This window comes from Rutidosis leptorrhynchoides, chromosome 6, assembly GCF_046630445.1.
Source record: "Rutidosis leptorrhynchoides isolate AG116_Rl617_1_P2 chromosome 6, CSIRO_AGI_Rlap_v1, whole genome shotgun sequence".
NCBI classification, from domain to species: domain Eukaryota; kingdom Viridiplantae; phylum Streptophyta; class Magnoliopsida; order Asterales; family Asteraceae; genus Rutidosis; species Rutidosis leptorrhynchoides.
The window spans coordinates 444976300-444994415 of record NC_092338.1 but is presented as its reverse complement, the minus strand read 5'-3'; the positions used below and the strand labels follow the sequence as shown (position 1 = coordinate 444994415).

General features: G+C 32.0%; 3 protein-coding genes across 8 annotated transcripts; 1 reads left to right on the top strand and 2 right to left on the bottom strand.

Annotated features, from left to right (window-relative positions):
• Nucleotides 1–4064: 4064 nt before the first annotated feature.
• LOC139855354 (secreted RxLR effector protein 161-like) lies at nucleotides 4065–4640 on the top strand. Its single transcript, XM_071844577.1, has one exon. It carries the CDS (start codon nucleotides 4065–4067, stop codon nucleotides 4638–4640), a length of 576 nt encoding a protein of 191 aa, XP_071700678.1.
• Nucleotides 4641–7597: 2957 nt separating this feature from the next.
• Nucleotides 7598–11414, bottom strand: LOC139851808 (probable 26S proteasome non-ATPase regulatory subunit 3). 6 transcript variants are annotated; one of them, XM_071840981.1, is made up of 9 exons: nucleotides 11327–11414; nucleotides 11113–11203; nucleotides 10782–10975; nucleotides 10274–10411; nucleotides 10039–10175; nucleotides 9889–9943; nucleotides 9433–9543; nucleotides 8594–8833; nucleotides 7598–8295 (listed from the first exon to the last, which is right to left on the bottom strand). In XM_071840981.1, the coding sequence occupies exons 2-9, from the start codon at nucleotides 11195–11197 to the stop codon at nucleotides 7783–7785; spliced, it is 1473 nt and encodes a 490-aa protein (XP_071697082.1). In that variant the 5' UTR covers nucleotides 11198–11203; nucleotides 11327–11414; the 3' UTR covers nucleotides 7598–7782. The 6 variants fall into 6 exon arrangements, with proteins under 6 accessions (XP_071697082.1, XP_071697085.1, XP_071697083.1 ...); XM_071840984.1 differs by having other exon boundaries at nucleotides 11113–11198; nucleotides 11327–11347; XM_071840982.1 differs by having other exon boundaries at nucleotides 11113–11225; nucleotides 11327–11342.
• Nucleotides 11415–12919: 1505 nt separating this feature from the next.
• LOC139855580 (uncharacterized) lies at nucleotides 12920–16313 on the bottom strand. The gene is made up of 5 exons (XM_071844818.1): nucleotides 16192–16313; nucleotides 16009–16105; nucleotides 14218–14296; nucleotides 13982–14063; nucleotides 12920–13232 (listed from the first exon to the last, which is right to left on the bottom strand). The coding sequence occupies exons 1-5, from the start codon at nucleotides 16222–16224 to the stop codon at nucleotides 13095–13097; spliced, it is 429 nt and encodes a 142-aa protein (XP_071700919.1). The 5' UTR covers nucleotides 16225–16313; the 3' UTR covers nucleotides 12920–13094.
• Nucleotides 16314–18116: the final 1803 nt, after the last annotated feature.

Here is an 18116-nt window from a genome sequence, read left to right as displayed (position 1 = left end):
TTTTGATAGACCACAAGATTTAAATCCTGCATGGTACAAATGGGCCCGAATCCTATACCCACCTGTAATGTACATGCGATATCTTTTAAATACAGTACACTTTTTTCGTGTACAAAATCATCTTTCATAAAACTTAGTAACCGTACACATATCTCGTGCACAAAAATAACATACACATAACCTGTGTATAAAATCATTCTCTCGATACATAACATTCACTTTTCATTGCTTTCATAGCTTGGCTTGGTAACCGACCTTAACATATAATGCGCATAATAATATCCCCAAAACAGAACATCTCGTCTGTATAATAATCATATAAACTTCGAAGTACTAAACACCACGCCCACTAGCCCTTCCGTCTAGTGAACATTCTGGGTGGGGGTGTTAAACCCGGTAGCTACCTTTAGGATTCGCGTCAATTAGGCGTGCACTAATTCTCAAAATTAGTGATGTTCCCTAATTCTTAGGTTACCAAGCAATAATAATCAGGGAAAAAATATTCATATCAATTGTGGCAATTATCACGTCCACATAATTCAATGGTGGCAATTATCACGTCCACATAATTCATTCGAGGAATGTTTTGCTTGTGTCTATCTCGTCAAACATTTATAAAAGCATTTCATGTATTCGCAGTTCAAAATGTATTTCAAAAGCATTTAATAAAGCAATTGTAAAAACAGCGCATGTATTCTCAGTCCCAAAAATGTAAAGAGTAAAAGGGAATCAAATGAACTCACCGTACGATATTTTGTAGTAAAAATATGCATACGACAGAACTGAACAATGCAGGTTTGACTTCGGATTCACGAACCTATATCCAGTATATATATTAACACATATAATCGTAATCGAACAAGTTTATGTATTATTAGAAATTGTAATTTTAGTAACTTGTATGTTTCATTAATAACTAAATTAGTTATATTTATTTGATATACTTTATATAAATAATTAGTATTTATTAAGAAAATATTAATGTTGTTATGTGATACGTATTAAATATATTCTTATATAGCTATTTATTTTGTAAAATAGTATTAATATTAATATTAATATTAATAATAGTAAATAAAAATTTGTATCTTTTTATGATAATAATAATACTAAAAATATTTAGTAATGATACTGATATTAATAGTTTTGATAATAATACTAATAATAATGATAATTATAATAATAATTTTTAATATTAATGAGAATGGTTTTAATCCTAATGATACTACTAATAATAATCTACTTAATAATACTAATAATAATAATAATAGTAATAATAATCTTAATATTAATATTAATGATGATAGTAATTACAATAATAACACTTATGATAATACTATAAATGATACTCATATTACTAATAATCATACTTTTATAAATGACAAAAATCATATTTTTAAGGATGATAGTATTAATAGCAATAACAATAATAATAATAATAATAATAATAATAATAATAATAATAATTATAATAAAAATAGTAAATAGAGTAAAATTACTACCTCAAAGAAGTAGCTCTTAAAAAATATAATGCCCAAGCTCGGGTTTGAACCCGCGACCTCCCGCTACCTGCTAACCCTACAAACCACTCCTCTATTTCTTATTTTATGATAATGACCCTACTTAATTTTGTTTAACCTATTAATTGTTCCTTCTTCTTCTTCTTCTTCTTTTTCCTTAAAAAAAAATGCTACAACTCAGGCTCGAACCCGACAACTCTCATTCATCAACACAACACCCGAACCAGTGCTCCACTATTTTGTTTCTGACTTAATTAGGATTTTAAATCCTTTAACTAGTTTCTTTCATAATCATACCCCATGAACCGAACACAATCATCAAATCGCGTCATCACCAATAATCGCCTATTATCTAACCAACTTGGGTTTCGGTCCAATAAACAAATAACCAAGAATGTCCACTAATTCGCTTTAATCTATACTTTGTGTTATTTCATTTGTTTACCTCGATGAAAAAAGCAACGAACCAAAAAAAATGGTCGTCTCCTTTACAGCTCATATTTATCTTTAGTATCCATCCTCACCATCATTACTCCTTAATTTGCTCGATCATTAAAAAAAAAATTGCATTCGGTTTATAATATTTCACCATGGGCCGATGTAAAATAAATTGAGGGTGCAAGATTTTAATAAAGGTAGAAGGCCCTCATGTGTATGTTGTCCCACAATATCCTTGTAATGATCATTTGTGTTCTGCATCAACTTTAGACCCTCAAAGAACTAATCCTACTAGCCTAAAGTAATACATGTCGGCCACATTCTTTTGTGTTGTACGTACCCCCTTTAAAACTAAATTACACAACCTATTACATTCCTAGTTGCTCATGTTCTAAATTATTATGTTTCAATTATCCTCATCATGTTCGCTCACTTCACCCTCGTTATTTACTGCTTGTAATCATGAAGAAAACGCAGCAAAAGTGGTTGTTGCTCGGTGGTTGTTTGTGTGGCTTAAGGTGGTTTCGAAAGAGGGTAGTGATGTTCAGTGGTTGCAGAAGTAACATGTAAATGGTTTTTGTTTTGATGGTTCAAAAAAAGGAAACGATAATGGTGATGAAAGGTGACGAAGATGGTTTGTGGGTTAATTAAGGTGGCGGTGATAAGGTGGTGAAGTGGTGATAGATTTTGGTGAGTTGTGGGTTTCATTAAGAAAGGTGGTGCTCACGTTGGCGGTTTGATGTTTATCGATCAACAAAATATATATATATATATATATATATATATATATATATATATATATATATATATATATATATATATATATATATATATATATATATATGGGTCGATGGTGGTTTTAAAGGGTGACGATTTGCAGGTGACCATCGGGGAAAAAGGTGATTAGTGGTGGATAGTTATCAATCAAAACACAAAGTAAATCTGAGCATGTGGTGGCCAGTGGACTGTAGTGGTTATCTTTACGGATTATCTATCTCTCGTTCAAGTGTAAATGTATGTATATTTAAAGAGAAAGAGAGTTGATGGTGAGTTTAGTTAGAAGAAGAAGAAGAAGAAGTGTTTTATTTTTCTATCACATGCATAACATAAGTATACCTATGTATATTAAGATTGTGGGAAAGAAACAAGAAAAGATCAGGAGATGAGTTTGATAGAGGGTTCAGTATAACAGAAAGCAAACACTAATATCCACTTTTAATTCACGGGAGTATATAATAGTAATAAAATAATAGATATAATATTAGTACTATCAATCTAACACAGTAATCAATTCATAATTCAAGTTTCACGGATGAATTGTCAAGGGTTTGTTACATGTTGCTTTCCTTACAAAAAGTAAAATGGTAGACATGAAATGATTTTAGGTGGTGATATGTGACGATACTTACATATTTATTTGTTTTTATTATATTTAATTTTTAATAATTAATAAATATAAATATATTAATAATAATAATAATACTGTAATATTATTAATAATAATAATAATAATAATAATAATATAACAAGTTAATATTAACTCGTAAGTATTTACATGGAAAGAAATATTATAAATTTGTATATATATAGTATTTATAAATTACTTATATTACAATATTTATATAAATAATTATGTATAAGATTATAATTTAAATCACTCATTTTCGGATCATCGTTTATTTTAAAATCATATAAGTTTGTATTAAACTTGTTGAATATCCATCGAATAAAAATTGAGGGTTACTGTCATTTACTAAATAGATTCGAAATCATAAAATATATTTAATATACTTTATTTATATATATAGATATGTTTTAAATATTAGTTATTATATATTATTATTATTTTACATCATTAATTATAACAATTACAATGTATAATATTTCATATTATTATATACATATATATATTATTATATGCATATCTATTTACAAGCAATCGTATCGTGAGTCATCAAGAATAGTCAACGGTCGAACTAGTTCAAAAATATTGGGACTCAATATTACAGACTTTGCTTATCGTGTCGAAATCATATAAGATTAAGTTTAAATTTGGTCAGAAATTTCCGGGTCGTCACATATGTCGTTAGTCTACTCTCTTGATTCATGGCAAGTCCAAAAGACGAGCATTTATTGGCAGCAAAACGGGTGCTTCAATACTTAAAAGGTACCTACAATTATGGTTTATTATATGCAAGAGATGCGAAACATAAGCTCATGGTCTACACCGACAGCGATTATGCCCGAGATGTAGAAGATCGCAAGTGCACTTCTGGTTATGTGTGCTTGCTAAGTGGAGCTGCTATCTGTTGGAGTTCTTGTAAGCAGAAGATAGTAACCCTTTCATCTACAGAGGCCAAATATGTTGCAGCTACTGCGTGCGTATGCCATTGCATGTGGTTGAAAGGATTACTCGGGGATCTTGATGAAAAACAGATTGGTACGATTGAGATCATGTGTGACAACAGCTCCACTATCAAATTATCAAAAAATCCAGTGATGCATCGAAGGACCAAACACATAGATGTGAGGTTTCATTATCTACGTGGTTTGGTTAACAAGGAAGATGTGAAGCTAGAATTTTGTAGAAGCGAAGATCAATTGGCAGATGCAATGACAAAACCATTGAAGCTTGACAAGTTCATCCAGTTTCGAAGTGCAGTAGGAGTGCAACAGATTTAAACAAGAATTCTGATGATTTCTTGTTCAGGGGAGGATTTATTGGGCTTTATTTTATGTTTGGGCTTCCTATTTGGTCATGTTTAATAAGTGGGTTTGTGTCCATCAGTTTGTTACGTTCTATTTGGTCCATCTGATTTAGTCTTAGGGTTGAAGTAGTCGTTCCTTATTTTCTGGTGCACGTTGTAGTTAGTAGGCGATCATGGTGAAAGCCGTTTATGGAGTCTCTGTATGTGGCTATATATAGCCTTTGTTGATTGTGAATAATACTATCGAGTGTGTTTGCCATATTCTGATATTACCTGTGTGTTTACACTGGATGTTTTCTTGCCTCTATAGTTAAATTTAGGTGTTCACTACAAAATTTTGTAACATTATTTCAAAATGATCCGTCGTCAAAAGTTATTGAACAAAACATCTGTGAATAGACATCAACAAATATAAAGATCATCTACATTGTATACAATGGCATCTTCAATCAAACTTTTTAACTTTTGTTTACTTTTATTTCTTTTAAAAGCAAGAGAAATTGTGTAACCAATGACAAAAGTTGCAGAGTACAAAAGGCGTGAAACATATCATGCGCAGATACAACATTAGGCACGAAAAGATAATTACATAACCAAAATCATCAATATTAACAGATGGCTGCAGCTCTTAAACGTCCACAGTTGATGCAAAACAAAAACGCCTTCACTAACAACTTTAACAGACTCACCCACAAACTTTTTCGCCAACCTTTATTTCATGCTATCGTCATAAATCATAATCATAGACGATACACTTTATAATAACAACCAGCCTACATGAGATGAAGCCAAACACAATAAAAGTAGTTTTGTCAAATCCTCCTAATTGTCACCAGTGAGTATGAAAACCAACGTACCAAAATTTTTAGACTACTTAAAAATAACTCATTAACTACAAAACTAACTATTCAATAACAATGATTCAGCTAACTATTCGTTTGTATGTACCACCGGATCTTTATGATCTTTTATATATATATTAATATTTTCGCCAAAAAAAAAAAAAAAAAAAAAAAAAAACAATGATTCCGCTACATACATACATTAGTAGTGATTATTCAACTACATCTATGTTTTTACTATCTAGATTTACTTCATCTTAAACTCTATTTGTTCTCTATATGCACAGCTACTAGTACGTACTAATTATATACTATACTAAATGGCGTAATGGGCCCCACACCCATCCACCAATCCTTATCCAACAACTCACCCAAATTTGCTGTTATACTATTCCACTTTTATTTTCTTTTTCCTTCTTTTAATTCACTTTTATTTTTATTTTATTTTTAATTCTTTTTCCCTTTTTAAATTCATTTTATTTTCTTTTTTATCTTTTTAATAAAAACAAATATCTTCAAAATGGCGTAATGGGCTCCACACCATCCACCAATCCTTACCCAACAACTTACCCAAATTTACTGTTATACCATTCCACTTATATTTTCTTTTTTCTTTTATATTCACTTTTATTTTCTTTTTCCTTTTTTAATTCTTTTTCCTTCTTTTAATTCACTTTTATTTTTATTTTATTTTTAATTCTTTTTCCTATTTTAAATTCACTTTTTTTTTATCTTTATACTATACTAAATGGCGTAATCCGCCCCACACCCATCCACCAATTCTTACCCAATAACTCACCTAAATTTACTGTTATACTATTCCACCTTTAATTTCTTTTTTCTTTTTCCTTTTTTAATTCTTTTTCCTTCTTTTAATTCACTTTTATTTTTATTTTATTTTTAATTCTTTTTCCTTTTTTAAATTCACTTTTATTTTCTTTTTTATCTTTTTAATAAAAACAAATATCTTCAAAATGGCGTAATGGGCCCCACACTATCCACCAATCTTTACCTAACAACTCACCCAAATTTACTGTTATACTATTCCACTTATATTTTCTTTTTTCTTTTATATTCACTTTTATTTTCTTTTTCCTTTTTTAATTCTTTTTCCTTCTTTTAATTCACTTTTATTTTTATTTTATTTTTAATTCTTTTTCCCTTTTTAAATTCACTTTTATTTTCTTTTTTATCTTTTTAATAAAAACAAATATCTTTAAACATTATACAATCAAATCAAATTGCAAATGGATCAACCCGTCAGGTTAATCCGACCCAGTGACTGTAGTTTTTTCCCCCTTTCCCACTTATACTTACTCTTAATTCTTCTCAATATTTTATTCTCAATATTTAGAAGTAAAGGTGGTGTGTGTGGCAACTTGGTCAAAAATAAAAAGTAAATAAACAATTCGTGGGTATGACTTATAAATTCATTGGGTAAAAAGAAATTAAAAAAATGATGAGTTGAACTTAGAAGTCGAGTTGGATTGAAATGAAATTTTAAAAATAAAAAAGTTGATGGGTTGGACTTAGAATTTAATTCCATTTGTTTTCAACTAAATTAGTATACAACTTTTTCATTTTAGTAATTTACAACTAAATTATAAAAACTTTTAGTAATATATAACTAAATTAGTTATAATCTTTTTCATTTTTTTCCTTTACATCTTTTAATATTGTGATAATGTATACCAAATTACTAACCGCTAAAATAATATTACTACGTAATATACTCCGTGTATATAGTATTGTCTACATTTATTTTCAATTTTCATTCTTTTTATTGTTGTTGCTATATTTGTATTACAAATACTTTATTTAAAGGATGTTATTGATGGTGAAGAACGTTTAACAAAGAATGAAGTTGCGGTGTGTAACCCTCGACATATTAGTCTTTTTTTAATAGTACATTATAGATTACATCGAAGGTTTATATTGTGGTTTCGATGACTTTCAGGCCGAAAAATGTGTAACCATATAGTAGCGTTAGAATGACACTAATCCGCTGCGATGCACGGACCACAGCTCTAATTTATTAATGATCTAAACATGTACCAACACTTAGAAACATAACAATAACAATGCAGTCAATATCAGAACCTAAAGGCATACAGCACCTATAACACAAGAGCCTGTTAATTACCATTTCCAGGTTACAAGACATGAGTTAGGACAAGATGTCAAGTGTGAATAACATAATGTCACATCAATGTCAACAGGTACATTGAAAAACAGTAGATAGTAAGATAAATATTGGCAGCAAAACGATACAAATCAAAATTCATCTTCGTCTTCCTCAGCTATATGCTGTGCAAGTTCTTGCTCCTGCTGTTGTCTCTCTCTTCTCTTGTCAGTACTTTCTTTCTCCTTGTGAGAATTTGGTGGAAACCGAAGGGCACGCACCGCCTCGTTATGCATGTTCAAGCAGAAAGCTATTCTAGAATTAAATGCCATTTGAGGTTCATTTGTTGAATAAATATCTCCCGTCTCCTTAGATACCATCCATCCATTTGCATGATCAACTGTGGCATCAATGGCACCATCACGGATGGCCTTGGAGACTATGCTTTCAGCATCAGCAACAGGGTTTGGAGAGTCCAACCTCAGCTTTGTTGCCACGTCAGCGAGTGAGATTCGCGAGTATGAAATGCTGATGTTGCGAAGTCCAGTTCTTATGACATTGTGGCGCAGTCTGACAATCAAGTTGCTGGTCCCGTCTGCGCTGAAAGTGGTGGAGAACTTCTCTGAAATGTTTTTGAACAGCTCTAGATCTCCAATCCTAACCGCCTGAAAAAAGAAAAAGAAAAAATTTCTTGTAATCGAGTTGGGGGTTATATATTGCAAATAATTTAGAAGTGGCAATTTCAACCCATTCTTGTTTGACCTACTGCCTACTGGAGATAAAATACAGCCCAAATATTCAGTCCCCAGTCCCCACTAGTTACACTTTGGGGCCTTGCCTTTCAAAAACAAATACAGCCCAAATCAACCCATTGTGGACAAAAGGGCCAATCTCAACATTCAAAGCAATAACTAGTAGCATAAAATATCCAATAAGATAACTGAAGTTGATTTAACTACTCACATTTGTCAGCTCAAAGTAGGGCCTCAAGTCCTTCTCCATGCCTTTCTGCATAAAGATGGTTCGTTCAGGGATCTCTCCAATAAGTAGACGAACAATCACGGCCCACTTATTGCATTGAACCCGGAAGCCAAGAGCAGCAATGGGGGCTTTTCGAGCAGCTTGTAGAAGAGATTCCTTGGCATCAGTATATTCTAGCTGAATCGTCCTAATTTTACCAAGGTAAAAAAGGTACCGACAAAACTGAAATAATGTACACAAAATTGTACACATAAGTTATATCACTTGGCACTCAATTTAAATTTCATACATTATATAGACTTGCTTCCAACTTATAAAACTGAGACAGTGTACTATCGTTTTATTATTATTTTTTAATACATGTATCTAAAAAAGAAGATAACAAGACATGCACAAAATATGGAGATTTTTTTTTGTACCCATACAAAGATCCAAGAAACTGTCATTCAAAAATAAGGATAGGTCAAAAAACTTGCTCACTACATATCACGAGTATATGTCAAAATCAACACACCGCAATCATAAACCATATGAAATTCCATAAGGATCACAACCGTAACAACGCCATTCTAAGTATGCTGACACAGGTTCCCATTTGTAAAGTCCGGGACAATATTTGATTCGTGAAAGAAACCAAGAGCTATTAGACTAATTTAATGGTTCCGTCTGCCTTTATTCTAACATAATGTATATCAGAAAAAGGTACATAATCTAGAGATTGATATACCAAAGTATAAAGTTAAATTAGTTCAGGAGATCACATTTGTCTATTCCTTTTGAAAACCATCAAAGAACAATATGGTGTAGAGTCAAAGAATCACCTGCTGATTCGAATGCGCCTCAAAACGCGGTGCCTTAGATCTCAGTTTCTCTGCTTGATCGTACATATTGTAATGCAGGTAATTGCGGAGTAGCAGATTAAGGAGTGTTTCCTACACATTAGTATATTACCCATTACAAAATTAATAAACACCAGTATGCCCACAAAACTCAGTGGGGATGTCGAATTTTGACCCAGTTATTTATTAATAAAGTTGATGCAGGTTATGATTTACTTTTAACGGGTCAAACAGGAAAATGATTCGATATTCCCCAAATAGTATACTTAATAATGCATAAAACCTCCTATCATTTTACTTAAACTATTAGATACTATTAAATATAGCTTTTGAAAGCATAGGTAACACACTAATCATTCATTAAATGAAATTATAAGTTGACCTGCTCCTGACCCACCCATGTCAACTCTAATAATCCAAAATATTAAAAAGACAGACCTGCCCTAACTCATCATGACGCAATGTGGCAACTCGGTGCAGAGCAAGGAGATTACTACATGTAAATATGATGTTCTTAGCAGGTTACACAATAGACATATAAAAAGTGATCAGACATGTGTATGTAGACATAACCACTTTGTCACCCACCCACGAATTTCAGAGAGACTATCAGTAAGTTCATAACTAAGAGAATAATAGTGGTAGAGTTTGGCTGCCAAAACATCAACAGTTCTCCTGTTAATGTTTTTCAAGCGGGCAATGCTTGCTGAAGAACAAGCTTTCGCCTGCATAACAAGAAAGAAAAATAAGGTGACTTAACAAAGGAAACAACGTTCACGTAACATCATTCAATTATATAAGTGACCACACGAGCGATGCTAACCTCGGTGTACTTCTTCTGATCAATTAGGAATATCAGCACAACCAAGTAGCAGTAAATCTCGAGCTCTGGAGAGTAGTGCTTCACAGTAGTTTTCGTTGCAGATGATGCAGAGTCAACTTCCATATCATATTCATCATCCTTTACAAAATAAAAAAAGCTTATTATGCTCATTGTAAAACCACCTTTCACGACTCCATAAACGTTAGTGAAGCTAGATTATAAGACACTAATTCACACCTTTATAAGTTAGAATTTCCTTCTTATAGACGACATAAACAAGATACGATTTTCTAGTAACGGTAAACCAAAATTAGAACGGAACTCAAGATTATATTATCTTTTCAAGCTGAAAACTATGCAAAGAAATTTGAAACATCCAATTATACTTCCTATTGATGTTTTGTAGTTAGATATTCCTATCTCGAGTTGAAATAGTCAAATTGGACATTGTTTTTAACAGTAAAATGAAGGAAACTTGAATGAATAAAAAATTCAGAAAGCAAAATACATTAGGCAAATAGGAAATCAAACGAGAGTGGACTTCTGATCCAGGCGAAACAGCAAAATTCACAAAAGAAGAGACCACAGAAGCCTTGAGCTTCTTTCTTGACGACGCAACTGTCAGCCTAACCGCCCTCGAAATTGGACGAACCTCGCGAGCAGAAGCTCCCCTCTCGATCAATGTCGCATTTTCCTTTAATTCTAGTATACATTAACAAGTTCAAAATATCAAATCAAAACAATAAAAACCTACTGTAGTATACTGTATACACACAGAAATTAAATTCGTCTTTCATATTTTAAACAAACTATAGGTCAAAACAAATATCAAATCTTACCCTGTAAAGTAGAAGGATTTGTAGAGGGAAGTGAATCAGGAGGTGCTGGAACCTGTTGCTCTTTCATCTCAACATCTTGCGTCATTCTTTTCTGTAAAAATTGAAATTTGAAACTGAAACTGAAACCTAAGATAGATAAATAAATATGATAATCACATCACATATCACATGTAGATGATGAAATTTGAGCGTTCAATTGTAAACCTAAGGTTACCAGATAACAATAAGTAGACTAACTGCGAATGATTAGATTTTGAATGCTTCGGATGGTTTGGTTTAGTATTATTAAAATTAAAATTAAAATATTAACAGTAGGGCTTCTTTTGCTCCAAGTAAAGTATTTAGTCACAACTCACAAGTTATAATTAAGAGAGATTAGATATAGTCCTTTATTTTAAAATGTGGACGAGTTCAGTCCTCCGTATAATTTAGGGTATTTGCCTCTGTTTGGAAAGGGATTTTTGGGAACAGCTTTCTGATTCTATGTCTTCTAAAAATAGATCAGTTTTCAGATTAAGTAACTGATTAAGTGACAAAGAAACAACAATTTTATTTACTGAATTAAGAGATAACCAGGGCCTAAAAATGTGTAATATAAAACTAAATGTTAAATGCAAAATGATTCATAATCTGAATGGTTTAAGGGTTTTAAATGATGTTGTAGTTTTTAATGACAATAATCAATTTGATAATTATTTTAAATTAGCAATGTGATTGATATACATATAACTTATTAACTTTTGACATTAATTAAAAATAATATAGTTGTATAATAAATGTTCTTGATATAATTAAAAGAAAAAATATTGTTTAAGCGCTTAAAGGTTAAAAGAACACTTTAAGTATGAATGGTTCAGCACCGAATACTAAACTATTTAACATCATGTGTCATTCTATATGTCAGAAACAAGAGCAATGGATGCTGAGTGGAGCATTCAACGTAAAATTATTCAATTAAGAGGTATTCAAACTAGCACACATTAGGTGATTATACATAGGTATCCCCATATCTATGTATAAATTCTCAGATATTCTAATCAACTCATATACAATATAACTACATTTTACTTTAAAAAAAATCCATTTGTGATCGTTATATCAGAGTGCGTGCATGCAACGTTTTCTTCACAAACACTGCTGGGTACAAGGTGTACATTCGCCCCGGGCCCAATAATTTTAGGGGCCCAATATTATTTATTGGTCACAAAAATTAGCAAGCCCAACTGTCCAAGACTTTTAAAAGTGTAGATAAGTTAAGCCCATATGAATAAATTTAGCTTTTGTTCTTTATTTATCATGGCCCAAGTTATTAATTTATAGTGTATTCTTGTTTGATTCCTCACCAATGTGAGATAAAACACATTAACTTATCACTTATCAAGTGGACAACAGATAAAGAGATACTATGGCAGAACACTGAAGATCAATATCAAGGAGTATAAATTATGTTGTGTGTTTCATTTATTGAATAAAGTAACATTAATAATCTTTAAAATATCTTTAACGATTGATATATTTGTCGTTTTTTTAATTAGCTTATATTATTCATTAGGGTCTAAGGGCCCTTTTTTCGTTTCGTCCAGGGCACTCAAATTATCGGGACCGGCCCTGTGTATAACGAACCAAAACGCTCTACTTATATCCCATAGGAAGTAGGAGCGGACGTAACGTGAAATTAAAGAAAAGGCATTTCACAGCTTATAACATAGATCAGATTCAACAAAGAAAGTAAAGACATTTCACAACTCACTACACCACCTGATATTATTATCACAATCAAAACAAGACGTTAATTAAAAACATAACCTAAACAGAAATAGAAAAATAGAATAAGAAACTGAGACTCCAATGTAGAAGAGTTACATTATCCATCATTCATTAACAAGGATTCAATTCAATAGATACACTCCAACATAGAAATAGAAATAAACTTGATCAATAAACAGATACCTGCTCCAGGTGCTCTACTGATTTCATCATCGTCAAGTTGTATGGAAGCTAACTGACTTCACAATACCACTCACCCTCTCAGCAAATGTCTTGGATGTGATCTTTTTACCAGGTACATGAAATGGGTTTGAAACTGCGTCTAAATATGCTGAATGGAACCTCCTGAAGAACTGTTCCAATCCATTACATACCCAAAAAAAATTAACGTACAATCCTTAAAGATGTAATCCTTCTGTTATAGTCTTAATAAATAAATTATTCTGCCTAACATCTCCACCTGTACATGTATTGCACAAGTGGCAAAATGGGCAGGTTGAGTCAAAACATATTATTTCAATTCTAGTTTAAACAGCTGGAGTTAAGATACACCAACTCCAAAACACTTTTTCTCATCAATCTTTTAAATTAACTATTGTGTTCTTATAAGAATAACCGTTCAAACCAATAACCTAAATTAGCCAATTTTATAAGTAAACGGGTCAAAATTGCCAACTTCAAAATATTATATGGCAACAACCCAATTAAAGTTTTCACAGATAAACTTGTATTGGCAAAACAATGTGATAACCTTAAACAAACAACTTCCTGGCTTCCTGCCCATTATAAATATATACTGTATAGTTTCTAATTCTTTGAAGAATATTACGGTTTCCTGGTGAAAGGTTATTGATAGATACTTCACCAGTTATTAAAAAGTGAGAGACGTTCAGAAAACACCTATTTTGGCCCCTGTTAGTCAGTTCATATTAACGTATCACCATTGTCTAGCGCAAGTGGCTCTAATTCAAGCCTTTCTAAACCCATGGGTGCCGTTTAATAATAAAAAGGTATACAAGTGCTATTACAGAGCATTAAAATTGACATGAATTATTTATCATAAAACAACAGACACAACTTCAGCAGTTCAAAAAGCACTCACGTTTCTTACGTCAGCATCCCGTACGTCAAGGTCTGTTGTGACTAGTATAAACTTCACCTTTGTGTTAGTTAGATAACCGTACCTACCCACAACATGTAATGTATGTTAAGTAAATGCAAATATAAAGTGTAATCATTGTACACAAGCCAAGTGACCACAAAGATACGTTGGATGTGAACATTTTGAACATAGAGTCAATAGAAATATAAAATTGACAAAATCTGATATATGCTCACACTTTGTAATTTTCAGTTGGATATAGGAGTCCAAGAAATGTTTCATTTAGCACCGGTCCAGATTTTTTTGGGTTGTTCACTGCAAAACAGTTATGAGAATCTTATCAACATTGTCCACATGAGTCTAAATTCATCTTGAGAATTGCCAAATATAAACAACATTTATCAATTTTGGAGAAGGGAGGGAGGGGAATGCAGGTATCAAAGTCCTTTGCTGCGGCTAATGTTAGAAAATTATGCATTTTGGATGATTTAATCTTTGAAGAATCTCAGCACTCAACATTGATTTTTTTATCTATGCATATGTACTTGTATGTGCTTAAATATTAGTCTGATATATATTGAAAGTAGGTAGTTCCCAAACTGCAACGAATAAGAATGTGAGTGTAGACCTAGGAAGATATACCTAAATAAAGGACATATTTGCTGCAAAAAAAATTGTAAGAGACTATTTGGTTGTGTTTGTTTGTATGCTATTGTTAGTTCTTCATGTCTTAGTAGGTACAGAGGCGGATTTAGTGTAGTAGAGGGAGGGAGGGGGGGGGGCCCGCCCCCTGTGGATTTTGAAATTTTAGTGCAAATTTTTTCGGTTTTTCGATTTCGCCCCCGGTGGAATTTTTTTTTGCCCCAAATCCTTCATATTTTGCCCCAAAACCTCCATATTTTGCCCCAAAACCTTCATATTTTGCTCAAAAACCTCTAAATTCTATATATTTTGCCCAAAAACCTCTATATTTTGTCAAAAAAAAAAATCCTCACGTTTTATAAAAAAATTCGCCCCCGGTGAAAATTTTTCCTGAATCCGCCACTGAGTAGGTAACCTTGTACTTTTGGATTCCAGTTAAAGTAAAATGCAGAAACAAATTAACTTTGAGATTACCACTCATTAGTACAATATACAATAAACTGATAAAATGGGCACCATACTTTATTTATCCTTGTGTAACATTGTTTAATTGTTTTTGAAATGATCTTTCACTTACTGAATCTAATAATTAATTTTTTTTTTTTTTTAGCATGTCGAGTTCTTAAAAAGATTGGCAATATGAGTTCAAAATGGGCAAGAGGCAGTCTATGTTTAGTAAAATCATGACCAGGAATTCGAATTTTGATGTTAATCAGATGAACCAGGCAGTCCACGGTGCTCGTTCAAGTCATTGGCCTTATCTAAGTCCTACATTGAACCCTGGGGGTCAACGATGCTTCAAAGTCCAATCCACTCAAAGAATCTGACTAACTTAAAAGCCATGTTTTGTCCTAAGCATACATGTCAAACTGTAAGATAGCATCTACGTACAGAACAGATACATAACAATCCTCAAAAACAAATATTTACTCTATATAACTCAATATTGATAGATATAACCATCCACAGTTTCAGGTATGCAAACCAACTTTTTCAGTACTCTAAACTCACAAAAAAAGATCAAACATACTATTATTTTCGTTAACCTCCATTCTCACAATAACCACATTATTACTAAACATTTAAATTTATAAGCAATTGAAATATAAAATAAAATTACAGATTCCACAAAAGCAAACTTATGAAATAGTCATCATATGAAAATTTAAGTGAAAACATAAAGTTTTAATCTAATACAAATAAACGATCAAATTTAAGACCCAGAAAACCTTCATCTGCACAAAATTAAATTAATCACATATAAACTAGACAGTATTATTATTATTATCATAATCAAATAATCAATATATAAATAAAATAATCAGATAAAGTTTGCCGTACATAAAAAAAAAAAAAAAAAAAAAATCCATATGCATATGCATTACCTCGTTCATCAACAACGTCAAGGGAGCAATGAACAATATGATGAAGCTTGAGTGCATCATCAGCTTCAGTGAAGCTTTGTATATACAGCGGATTATTCTGTGAATATCAATCGATATAAACTGAAAAAATAGAAGAAAAAAATTGAACAGAAAATGATGAAATTGAGGACACTTGAAACAAACCTGATGGCCAACGACGGCGATGCAAACGATCATCTTTCCTTCGCAGATCGACTTACTTTTTGTTTGATTCCGGTTGCGGTCTGGATCATGAGTTTAGTTGTTGCTTAATTACAATATTGGTCCCTAAACTATTACAGCAGTTTTTTTCTCGCGTAAATTACATAAATGAACCCCGTGTTATATAACGTTTTAAAATATCAGCCTGTTTGAGATATCAGAACTTAATTAACATTAACATTAACACTGACACTCTTACATACTAAAAGTGGTGGAGTTTTTCGTTGTTTCAGTTATATCGGATTGTCGTTTTGAGTTTGCGTTCACATTATAAACGGTCCCTCAACTTTGGTTATACGTACATAACGTCGCCTCAAGTTTACACCTTCTCAGGGGTAAAAAATGTAAATATATAATTTTATTAAAAATTAAAAACACTTGCATACTAAAAGTGGTGGAGTTTTCCGTCGTTTCAGTTATATCGGATTGTCGTTTTGAGTTTGCGTTCACATTACAAACGGTCCCTCAACTTTGCTTATACTTACACAACGTCCCCTCAAGTTTACACTTTTTCAGGGGTAAAAAGTGTAAATATATAATTTTATTAAAATTAAAGAAACTAATCCCACCCGGATTTATAACGGGCCATATCTTCTCGCTCGGTGCGAGTTAAATTTTCCCGAGGCCACCGTTCAACTCGAAAAAATCTTACGAACCCAACGGGACTAACTATACGCGAAACGGACACTTTTTAAAAAACGCTAAACACAACGACAGCCCGTATCTTTCTGTTCGCCGCGAGTTAAATTTTCTCGACAGCACTGTTACACTTGAAAAAATTTATTGAACAAAACAAAACTAACTATGTTCGAAACGGATACTTTTTAAAAAACGCTTAACACAACGACATCTAAAACGGCGCTTAACACATGAGCCGTGTTCCCCTCCGTAAATACGCAACGCTACGTTAAATATGAATACGCAGCCCGAAAGACCCCGCCGCAACGCGCGGGCCGGTCCGAACTAGTAAGAATAAAATCCAACTTATCGTGATTGAACATTCATAATTAGTTTTGCTTTGCATTTCCTTCTTGAATTTTGCTAAATAAAATCTTTACGGATGTCATCAGTGTACTTTAAAGTGTTAAGCGGTTATTTATTGATTTGTAAACGACACTTTTTAAATTGTACAATTAATTACAGCCTTTAAGACTGTCAATAGCAAAATCTTTCTTTTGATATACACACTATAATTATATTGTTTGAAAACAATTTCAATAAAACATTTATTATATATCATTTGTATATTAAACATTCAATATTCAAATAAAAAGTACGCTATAATGATAACAATAACGATATAACTAACTGCAACTCTAGTTTTTTCTGTAAAAAATTTTAGAACATCAGAAATTTATTAAAAGACATTTCTACAATTACAAGCAGAATTTTGCATGCATATGTTCCAGTTTAAAATAGCTTTCTTGTATCTACAAGAAAGCCATTCAAAAGAATGAAAAACAATATTATCGACCGAATTACATTTTCTAAGCTTCGAATCGTTGAAGATAGCACTATTCCTGAATCGCCATATCGTCCACATTGTAGCCAGAATGATAACTTCCAAATTAAATTGTTGAGCCTACAGAAAATAGCTGCACTTCACTTCCTACTAAAATCATAGGATAACGTTTGTTCCTTGGTTCACATTCAGTTTTAGAAATTCTGTAGTAGTGTTTTGTAGTGTTTGGACGTTTTCAAATTTATATTGGTTAATGGTGTTTATAGTATTATGGTTGTGAATAACATGATTCCATGTATTGTGTATAGGGTGTGTATGTGAGTATTGTGGTAAGGAAGGTTTTTTTTTATGTGAGTATTGTGGTAAGGAAGGTTTTTTTTTTCCTTAAAACACAATCTGTTCACAT